This window comes from Podarcis raffonei, chromosome Z (genome assembly GCF_027172205.1).
Source record: "Podarcis raffonei isolate rPodRaf1 chromosome Z, rPodRaf1.pri, whole genome shotgun sequence".
NCBI classification, from domain to species: domain Eukaryota; kingdom Metazoa; phylum Chordata; class Lepidosauria; order Squamata; family Lacertidae; genus Podarcis; species Podarcis raffonei.
This window is the reverse complement of record NC_070621.1, coordinates 42,383,241-42,394,651: the sequence shown is the minus strand read 5'-3', so window position 1 is coordinate 42,394,651 and position 11,411 is coordinate 42,383,241. Positions and strand designations below refer to the sequence as shown.

At 45.9% G+C, this 11,411-nt stretch overlaps 1 protein-coding gene across 1 annotated transcript; it reads left to right on the top strand.

The window, feature by feature from the left end:
• The first annotated feature begins 482 nt into the window (after positions 1-482).
• On the top strand, positions 483-10,837 carry HMGB3 (high mobility group box 3). Its single transcript, XM_053373491.1, has 5 exons — positions 483-609; positions 3,811-3,969; positions 4,927-5,066; positions 6,337-6,511; positions 9,243-10,837. Exons 2-5 carry the CDS (start codon positions 3,820-3,822, stop codon positions 9,393-9,395), a joined length of 618 nt encoding a protein of 205 aa, XP_053229466.1. The 5' UTR covers positions 483-609; positions 3,811-3,819; the 3' UTR covers positions 9,396-10,837.
• The last annotated feature ends 574 nt before the right edge of the window (positions 10,838-11,411 follow it).

Below are 11,411 nucleotides of genomic sequence, written 5' to 3'. Positions count from 1 at the left end.
GGGCGCCATAAAAATCAGACTAGACTCCGAGAGACAGGTGATTTGCGTACAAGCCCCTTGAACTCTGCGTGGGCTTGACTTTCCGAGCAAACACATGTGGCGATCTGGATGCTTACTAAGATCTCCGATCTTGCAAAGATGAAGATGATGATGAAGAAGCGCCCTCCAAACCTGCCAGGGTCAGGTGGGGGCTGTGAGACGATCGCTCTCCAGCTCTTTACCTCAGCTGTGTGGTGTTCTGCTATTACTTTACTACTGGCAACTCCACGAACTTCCCACCCCTTGTTTTTTCCCTATTTCCAGAGTGGTTTGTGGCTTGGGTTTTGTGTGTGTGTTCCCATTCTGCCAGGCGGGTGTTCTTTTTGAATGAATGACTTAACCGCTCGCGGCCAATAGGCGCTGGGCCCTGCTTAATATTCAGGAGCCCCTTGTCCAATGGCAGGGCGAGGAGGTTGTTTTAAACGGCAGAGCCCCGCAGCCAATCAGGCCGCTCTCGTAGGAAGCCAACGCGAGGCTGAGCCACAGCTACTAGCGCTGAGTCTTAGCGCGTCGTGTGTGCGCCTCGCTCTCTTCCCTTGCATATCGCCTAGGTTAAAGCGAACAATACAGGTAGGTTTCGTGGAGCACTTTGCAACTTTTTTCCGGGGGGAGCGGCTGCTTTGCTAGCCCTTCTTTTTAATTTCCCCTTTTAAAGAACAAAGCAACGCGCTCCATTTTTAATTGGGGGAGGGGAAAAAATCTTTTGCATTTTTATTTTATTTCATTTCTCTTGTCTCTCAATATCCCGATCAACTTTTATCTCTTGGCTTCCCACCCACCACACCGGTCTTTAACTAGGCGTGGGAAATCAAGACTTGTCCCGAATCCTGGTGTAAATGGAGCTCGGTTTAATTTTTATTTATTTATATTTATTTTTAATGGGGTGGTGGTAGCAAAAAGGAATGGGGGACGGAGGGCGACGGCGCACGGCAAGGCTATATATAATGCATTCTCGTCTCTTACTCTGTAAGGGGGGGCGGCGGGATAATAAAGATCCACACACAAAGTAGGTGCCGGGGCGGGGGGCACGCGTGGATTTTCCGCTGGTGCATTAACTTCCCCCGCATGGGCTGCGGGGACCTCCCGCTTAACGGGCATGCCAGCCCGGTTCCCCGCTTCTCCTCCACGCGTGTCGCCTCCTGCCCTGGGCTCGCCTTCTTGGGGAGAGAGGAAAGTTGCCTTAGCCGTGCGCATTGCTGGTGCCTTGCTGTTTATTCTGCATTAATAATGGCTGTCGCTTTAGCATCTGACAGGGATAAGCTCTGCGCGTCCCGGAGAGAGAAGGGAGAGATGATAACACACATCTCTCTTCTCCCCTCGCCTCTTTATTCCTTTCAACTACAATTTTTTTTTTGAAAAAATTATATTTTTGTTCCCTTTCCCTCTCCACCGCGCCTTCCGACCCGTCCCGAACCTTTCGTTTCCTCCCCGTCTCCTTTTCCCCTGTCCGAAAAGGTGCCCCTCGTCCCCCTCCGACCGCTGCTAAGCCCCGGACCGTTTCCCTTTCGCCCCTTGCTACATTGCTTTTTGAGCTGAGCTCTTGTGTGCATTAATATGGCTGGCGTTTCGGTGGCACCGCTGAAGGAAGAAAGACGCGTAAAGGCAACAGAGAGGCGGGGAGGGGGAGCGGCGCTAGGAAAAAAAACCCGGTGGGAGCCCCCAGAGCCCCCAAACCTTTCGCTTCCTTCCCCGGTCTTCCTTCCCTATCCGACCGTGCCCTTGGCGGGCTGTTTGGGGGCCGTTTTGGCTTTTTCCAGCACTTTTATCTCCTTGCGATTCGGCGCGGCTGTGTGCTGAGCCAGGGCTTGTAATGGCTGCATGGCAGTCTTTGTTATACAGGCTATTGCGCTAAGCAGGGACATGGGAGGAGAGGGGGGGTGGCTGCTTCAAAGCTGCTTTTCCCCCCCTTCCCGACCCCCGGGCGCCCCCAGACCCCCCTCATAGGAAAGAGCAGAGCTTTTTCTACAAGGCTGGCTTGTTTTGGGGAGCCTTGGTGCTTCGGTTTCCTTTCCTGGGGGGTTCATCCGAGCAGACGGGTGCCGGTGGCTTTGTTAGGGATAGCAGTCTCGCTGCCTTGTAGAGAAGCCATTTTAGCGAATGGAGCTGGCTGGCTATGGGCGAGGGGGGAACTCCATATCCCTGCCTTAGCAAAGCACCAAGACTATAGAGATAGCTATAGCAAGGGCAAGAACCCCGCCGCCTGCCCCAGCTCCAGCCGGCTTTGCCCCCTAGGGCTAAAGGCACCCCGTAGGAGAGCCGAAGGGATTATTTGAGGGGTACTTTCTTTCATGAGTAAACATTACACAAAATGGAAGATGAATTATTGGTGTCTTTCGTGACCTGTCGTTTTCTCTCTCCCCCCTTCTCTCTTTTCACCCAGCTTACCGGAGCCACTCCAGCAAATATATAGCAATCCCAGGCATATCCCAGCTGCGTTCGCTAAGGCAATAAAAGGGGCTTTTTTAAATGCAAGTTGTCCCAATGTAGTAAAGCAAAAAAGGAGGACGCGGGGGGGGGATTCCCCCCCAATGACCTTGGGGGCGGGGGGAGTAAGGGACAGAATTTATTTATTTTTTTGGAATAAAGAAACGAAATGTGGGTGGTTTTTTTTCCCTCCTTCCTCCGAAACTTTTTCAGATAGTCATGCAGCCTTTTAATAAGGGACTGAAATAGGATTTTTTAAATAAAAATTTTTTTTTCGAAGAAAGGAAATTTGAAAAAGGGAGTGTTGAGCTCTTTTTTTTTCCTGGGGAGGAAGAAAATTAATTCCAACTTCTAAAGACAGCGTAGTACAAATAATTATTTTAAATACATTTTTAATAAAAAAAATCACACACAGTTTTTTCTCTCCTTTTTAACCCCACAAATGGTTGCTTTTTCAGGAAATGAGATGGGAAAGGTGCATTCATATCTAAAAAGTTAGCAACTGCTCTGGAAATTAAATAAACAGCGACCAACCTGACATCAAAAGTATGATGTTGCTTTACCAAGAGAGCCAGTCTTATAACTTGTGCTGTAATAAATAAACTCTTTAAACATATTTTAAGCTGTTTTTCGAGATACGGGTTTTAAAATGCTGAAGTGCCTACAGAAGATGCATGACAGCTACTCTGACATGAAATGCATTTTATTTTATTTTTAAGTTCTGAAGCAGTAGCAAGGGAGTTTTCCTACTGGGTGGGCCAGCCAAGGAATGCAAGTCACAACTATGTGTATTAGTTAACCCTTTTAATACTTTGGTATTATGGGCTAGTTCACACATGTGCTTCACACTGGAACTTGGGAAGCTGCCTTCTGTTGAGTCAAGTCCATCTAGCTCAGTATTGTCTTCACTGGCTGGCAGCAGCCCTCTAGTTTTTCTGAATGGGGTGCATTCCCAGCCCTACCTGAAGATGCCAGGGATTGAACCTGGGACTTTCTGCATGCAAAACAGATGCTCTGCTATTGAGTTATGGCCCTTGATCATCAAATGTAAGCAAATCAGCTGGAAGTTGATGCTCAGTCAGGTGAAAATACCATACAATAATGATGTGGGCAAGCCAACAGAGGACTTGCATGATGTCCATTTCGACTCAAAAAATACACACAACTTCCCAGTGGACAGAAATGGGCACGTTTTGGCTGAGAACTTTTAAAAGTGGTGCGTGCATGCATGCATGAAAGTGCAAATACGCTTTGGGCAATGCAACTAATGTTTTCTTTGCCTGGTATAAGCAACATAAATCGCCTGTTGCGGTGGTAGGTGGTGATTTTTTCCGAATGTCTTTCCAGGGAGTAAAGATGGCTAAAGGTGACCCGAAGAAGCCGAAGGGGAAGATGTCTGCTTATGCCTTCTTTGTGCAGACCTGCCGTGAAGAACACAAGAAGAAGAACCCGGAAGTTCCTGTCAACTTCGCAGAGTTCTCCAAAAAGTGCTCAGAGAGGTGGAAGGTACTGTCTGCAAGACCCAAATTCTTATACCTGCAATAAAGACAGCAGCCTAATAAGAGAAGAATGTGTGCTTCCTGCACTTTAAAACACACACACACACACACACACACACAAACTTTCAGCTTTAGGAACAAAAGCAGCCTCCATTAATTCAACTCATTAAGCCCCCCTTTGAGCTTTGTGGCACTTGTCTCAAATAACTGCAGAGAGATTTGCAGCCCAAGTCAAGAGGTCTAAAACCCTGCTTGAGTCATCGCTTTCAGCAATGAGTATTCATTGGGCATTGCCAGAAAACTTTCAAGCATTCTTTATATAATCTTAGAGGCTACAAACTTATAAATGAGGATGGAAGCTCTCAGGAAGCTGAATTCTGCATCCTCTGATTTTAAGGGTGAGAAGGAAATGTGGCCCTATAGGGACACTGGCCATGTTGGAGTTAGAGCCCTAAACATCTGGTGAGCACCATGTTGGCTACCCATGCTCCGTTTTGTCTGGAATGGCAGCATTTGCACAGGTCTAGCTACGGCTGATCAGTCAAGAAGATGGTCTTAAAATCAACATACAGTGTGCGAAAGGAGCAAAAAGGGTGCAAGCCACCATATCTAGTCTTAATTTGGAGCTTGCCTCCCATGTGTGCAAAGCATGCATCAATGAGCTGGTAGTCCTACAGACTTGGGCAGGGGGCACTTGGAAGGTCATTTCTGTGTACACATGGCTGAGGGCATCTCAGCCAGGTTTTTGGAACATAGGAATCTGCAGTGGCACACTAGCCTAGTGACGCCTACTTGGGAAGGCAGCAACTCTGCAGGGTCTCTTTCCCATTCAATAATTTGTGCCTGGGACCTTCTGCATGCAAAGCAAATCTTGATATATGGACCTGCCTTTGTTTGTGGCTCTTTTGGGTGGGTGGGGGGAGGAAGGAAGGCAGATGAGTAACTGCCTGCATTTGCCTTTCAGACCATGTCAAGCAAAGAGAAGGGGAAATTTGATGAGATGGCTAAAGCTGATAAAGTGCGGTATGATAGAGAGATGAAGGATTACGGACCAGCAAAGGGTGGTAAGAAGAAGAAGGACCCCAATGCCCCCAAACGGCCACCGTAAGTAACTTCCCTGCATCAGTATACATACATAAACTTACTCCCAGATTTGTTAGGTAGCAAGATGCAACCTACATTCAAACAAAGTTAAGAAAGAAACAAGTAGATCTGGCAGTAGGAAGCCAAAACAGACCATTGGTCCACCTAGGCCAGTATTGTCTACACTGACTGGCAGTGGCTTCCAGGGTCTTTCCTAACCCTACCTGGAGATGCTGGGGATTGAACCTGAGACCTGAATGCTAAGCATGTGCTCTACCACTGAGCTATCCTCCCATACCCCCCGGGATATCAGACAAGCTACAATAAAGCACCTCTATTATTATTTTTTTACAAACCCTCTTCAGAGCTGGCTGCAACTTCTCACTCTGCTGCTTTTGGTGAGAGTTAACCCATTATCAACAACAAACTGCTAGAAAGACTTGAGAGTTTTCAAGATAGTCATGCAACTGCTAATTTAAAGAAACAGCAACAGCAACAAAGTTAATGCTTTTGAAGGCTGCTAATGCCTGATCACTTAAGCTTTAAATCTTGGCACTGAGTAGTTGATTGAGAGTGGCACCATTTGCCACTTACGTGACTATCTTGGAGGTGGGGAAAAGGAGCTTGAAATCTTGACTTCCCTTAGTGACCCTGATCTCCTAATTTTATTATTTAATGGCGCTCCAGAGTGTTCGGTGTGTCATAACATCTAGTGCTTAACAACAGTCCTGTAAGATGAACCAGAAGTTGCGTCTCCATATGACGGGGTGGGTTAGGGATGCGGGTGCTGAGGACTAGTGACTTGCCAAGGCCCATCTAGTGAGGTTTTGTTTTCAAAAAGGTAGAATTTAAACCCAGAAATTCCTAGCTCCTGTCTAGGTTATATCTTCTCTCACTGGTTTCGTTCTAGTCAAAGTGTTAGGGATTTCTGCTACCTCACCCCACAGCAAATGCCCCGGGACCTATAATAGTGCGATGCTAAAACAGTGCTTATAAGGAGTAGCGCTGTCTGCTGTGGGTATAAGCCTCAGTCTCGTGAACTCCTCACTCGATTCTCTGCTGTGAGCAGGAAATGGGAAGCTTTTGCTTCCAGTCTTGCAGCAGCCATGTCCAGGGGAACATTCAAGGCCAGGGCTGAGGCGTGCAATGCTAAACCTCTGTAGTGTTGCGTCAGAACCAAGTAACTGGAGAGGAAGCTAGACCAGTTTTTTTGAAGTGTAGGTAAAAGACCCTTGGCCCACCACACCAGCTCTCAACTGTGGTTTGTCTTCTCCCTCCCACCCTCCACAAGGTCTGGATTCTTCCTGTTCTGTTCAGAATTCCGTCCCAAGATCAAATCCACTAATCCTGGCATCTCCATTGGAGACGTGGCAAAGAAATTGGGTGAAATGTGGAACAACCTCAGTGATGGGGAAAAGCAGCCTTACAACAACAAGGCTGCAAAACTGAAGGAGAAGTATGAGAAGGTAAGGCTCAGGTGGCTTCTGTCCAAAGGGACCCTTGTTTGCATTTGCTCCCAAAACAAAACTTTGTCTCATGGCAAACACTTCGAAGCAGACTTCTCCAACCTGGTGCACACTCTAGGTGCTTCATTGCACTACTAGTTCCCTTCAGCACTAGCTAGCAGAGGTAGGAGGGCACACTAGTTTGGCGAAGCCTGCTTTAGAGGTGAACTGCGGTGTCCCCAGTTTGGTGGAGTATTTTCCAACTTAACAGGGCATTCCAAGCCAGCTCCTTAACTGGGAGCGAATTCCAGTGACATCTGCGAATGCAAACTTACCAGGAAAAGGTGCTTAAAGGCATCTCTCTTGGCTCCAAGGCCTTCTAGCACCGGCAATGTATGGTATGTTGGTCTTCATGTCACTGGAGGAAACCTAGGCTTTGGCTGGATTGGAATTAGTCCACCCCATCCTGGAGGCTCAAGGCAGAAAGAAATTAACTGAAACACTCTCAGTACTGAACATTTTAAAGCTTTCCCAACTTGCCCTGGCTCCTAGAAGCCAGAGTGCTGGTTTGCTTTTTTAAAATAAAGTTGTAAAGCTGCAACTTCTTTTTCCATCTCTTCTCCATCAGCCATCACAAAGGAACAGTGATGGGCTGTGCTAAAAGGCTTGAAAGCTTCGTAATTCTAAGTAAGAGAGTAGGAAAAGCCCTGTTGGATCAGGCATGTAGTGCAATATCCAGAGGTTCAACCAGATTCCTATAGGAAGCCCGCAAACAGGACCTGAGTCTCCACAAGAGATGATATTCCCAAGAGGTGGTATTTTAAAACATTTATTCCCCTCCTTTTTCTCTTCACAAAAGGGAGTTGCTCAGAGCAGCTTACAAATATAAAAGAAAGCATTAGACACAAGTTATCAAAGCTAAAAATGGCAGCAAACCCTCCACAAATACCAGCATTTGAATCAGTACAATTAAGCATCAACACACAATTCAAAAGCTTGGGGAGTGTTTTCAGTTGCTAGAAGAACACAAATAAATGAAGAGAGGTAAACATTGCTTCTTGCCGCAAGGAATTCTGCAGATGGGGTGCCACCACATACGAGGCCCATTGCCCAACCTTATTTCAGAAGACAGTGGTGTATGCAAGAGATGTGCAACAGCCAGTCTTAAAAGGAGGGGCAGATGCACACAAGAGATCCCTAGGAACAATAACACAATCTTGAATTGCACTTGGTAATGGACTGGTAGGAAGATGCGTACATACAATTCCACATGTATTCTGTTAGTGAGCAGAGAACTGATACAGAGTTCTGATCTGTTTTTTTAAAACAAAAAACCCTGTAAGGGGCTTTTTGGGGGGGTCTAAGCTCTAAAAAGTTACATGCATTGAAGGAATGATGCAAGGTTCTTAGGCATATCAGCTAGGTGTAAAATTACTATGGGAGAGGTGTTCTGACTTACGCAAGTCAGCAAAACTCTTAAGGGAAAAGCAGCAGTTAAGATAAGTTTCCAAGGCTATTGTTAAAAGCTTTTGGTTAAATACACACCATTTATATAAAGCACATGGCTCCCCCCCACAGAATCTTGCGAACTGTAGTTTAAAGCTACTGGGGATTGCAGCTCTGAGGGGCAAGCTACAGTTCCCATGACTCTTAAAAGTGGTGCAAGTGTGTGTGTTTTAGTATATGGTGACTGTGTGCAGAAGGGACCAAACATGAGTCAGTTGAAAGGGGCTGCGTCACATGTGTACACATATCTTACCTATCAAATCAGGACCACCAAAGCAGATCTCTTAAAGTAAACCAGTTAACACCCAGCACATTGAATTGGGACAGGAAACATACCAGAAACTAAGCTCCCCAGAAAAAAAATCTGTTTCTGTGGCTCTTACTCTAAACTCATGGCTTGCGATTTGGAGGTGCGTTGTGGCACCTCTTGTAAGCAAAGAGGCAGCGGGTGTCACTGATCAACTTGTTCAGGGGCTGAGAGTTCTGGAGCATGTTTGCTCTCTTCTTCCTAACAATTAGGGCTGGAGATAATGCAACTTTCCTTAGCTCGTGTAAATCTGTATAGCTGGAACAAGGAACATGTGGCTGTCCAGAGGCTGTTGCAGCCCCTAGCCAGCACACACCATTCTCAGGGCTGATGGGAGTTGTTAGTTGAACATCTTAAAAAGGGGGACCACTGCTGCTCTCTTTTTGGAAGGGGGTTTACAGAATTTTGACACCGAATCTTGACTTCTAAAAAGCGCAGAGTGTGACGTTGCTAGCTAGATGCCTAGAGCTCCTTGGGTGAATGGGAGGCAGTCCTCTTCATGCTATGCACACATCTCCAGGTGGAGTGGCATCTTATGGGGGGTGCAAGAGGCTTGGGGCCCCTTGTTCAAGTGGCAACCCACCCACTGTTCTCTGTAGGCAAGCCATTGTTTCTAAACGCAAGTGTTATAGCCGCTAAGGACCACCACCAGCTTCCAGCTAAAGAAGTTGCAATGTTACAAAGTCAATCCTCCGTACTGACGGTTTTGTTGTGTATGTTGTTGTTGTTGTTGTTTTTAAAAAAAGATCCAGACCCACCCTGGGCATCTCCCCACCTCTCGCAAGGTGTCCCATGGGTGACTTGTTCAATAGCGCTCTTACCTTCTTCCATGTGAGAGAGGCTATTCTGAGTCACTGTCCCACTTAAAGGGGGTTGGGGTGGGGGACACACCTGCTGATTATGCCAATGCCAGTGAAACTCACCCTCTTGCTGTTGCAGGATGTGGCTGACTACAAGTCTAAAGGCAAGTTTGATGGTGCAAAGAGTGCCGCGGCTAAAGCTGCTGCTGCAGCTCGAAAAAAGGTAGAAGAGGAGGAGGACGATGAAGAAGACGACGAGGAGGAAGATGAGGAGGAGGAGGACGATGAATGAGAAACTGTATAATATTTGTCTCCATGTGAATACCATAGAGTAGGGGAAACACCATTTGGAAAAAGAGAAAACAAAACAAGGCACCTGTTGCTTAAGACGGTGTCTTCATTTGCCCTTTTTATTAGGCTTAAATGACACAATTTGGATTCTGACCACGCCGTACGTAGCTCCTTTGGGGAAGGGAATTTCGAATAAAACGTGCTCTAAGGGGGGAAAAGAAGGAAGGAAAAAAGCTAAAAAGCAACCAAACCACGGTTTACGTTAAGTGGCCACGGGCGCCCTTAGGCACCCTGAAACTGTAACAAAGTTGTACATATTTCCAAACATTTTTGAAACAAAAACGAAACAAAAAAAAGTGGGAGCAAGGCGCTCTTGTGTTCTCCTCAACTCTGTGCACTTTCCTGTTGGTGTAACAAAGCATTTAAAAATGTTTCTCAAGCATCTTATTTTTTAATTTGTAAGGTGGTGTTTTAACTATATGGTTATTGGCTAGAAAATCCTGGGTTATAAAACTGTACATATCTATAGTTTGTAAAAACTAGACAGATTCTTGTGGTTCATGCTTTGAGCAGTGATGCCCTCAGGGTGGGAAGGCATATGACTAACTGAAGGTTGTAATGTTCTTCCACGGAGGGGTCGTGTCTCAAAGCACGCTCTACGAAATTAGATCTATTTACACTACAGTGGGCGTCCATTTAGCTTAAAGTTGTCTTTCTGTATATAGTGAAACTAGCATTCTGCGGCCATTCTTAGTTGTGGAAGGGGAGGGGGGACTTCAGCTGGCATGAGAAAATGTATGGAATCTTTTTTTTCTTTCCCTTTTTTTAGTTAAGCGGGGTAGTTTTGAAACGGAAACTGTAGGTCTCTTCGTTGTCAGCTTAAAACGTGAAGAGAGGGCGCAGAAAACAAGTTCAAAAACACTCTGTACTTAAAAAGAGAAACAAATTTGCAAAAACGTTATGTTGGTTTTTTTTGTATGTTTAGAATGCTGAAATGTTTTTGAAGCAAAAATAAACAGTATTACATTTTTAAAACCTCTTGACAATATTCTAAAAATTTTCTGCTTTGAACAAGGTTCCCTGCAGCAGCAGCAGCAGCAGCAAAAGGAAACATTAGCAGTTCTGGCAGCGTCAACCCAGCCAGTGGACTAGTTTAAAACTTATAGCAGATATTTTTCCCCACTTTCCCAAGGATGAACGTGAAGCACAGTTTCAATACTGGTCTAGGAAAGGTGACTACTTGAGTTAAAGATGCTATGCAAGTTTGAGTCTCTTGCTCCTTTGAAAGTAGGAGGCTTGTGATATTAAATTGTGAGAATTACCACCATTTGGAAAGGTAGGTGACTAAGGGGGAGCAGATGTTTCTTTCTAGGTGTGTTGGGTACCTTTATAGCCCAAATGCTATGCTTTGTAAATATTAAAATGTGCCTTTTTTGTCCTGTGTTTAAACTGTTTCAGACTTGTGGTGTTTTCCTGCCTTGTCCCTTGCCCACCAGCAGCTGGGGTATTGGTAGGAAGAATATTAGATGGCCATAAGTATTCATCGTTGAATCTTGCAAAGGCAGCCTTGGCCACCTTGGTGCATGGCTTTTCAGCACTTATGCAAAGAGATAGGTTGGGTGGGTGGGTGTAGGGGAGGAAGGAGGGTTGTAAGTGCTATGCTTGGTTGAGGGAGCCAAGTTACAGGATAATCACTCTAGATCTCAGCAACGTCTAGCGACCTAAAGGTTTACCCACACTTGCTGTACAGGATGAAGTTATTGGATGAAGATAATGTCACATTGGGTTACAGTGGGTTGGGGGCACACTAAGATCCAGGGTAAGCGAGGCGCTTTTGGGTCCTATTGGAATCAGCGGAGACAACTTCTGTTGATCTTTGTGGAAGTCAAACGCAGCTAACTTGGTCTACACCCCACCCATTGTAATCAGAAAGGTTTGCTGTGCTTGGGTCACACCAAAGTGAATAGGACAAGCTGGTCATGATTCAAATTCAGTTGGTTTTTTTAGGGAGTCCCAA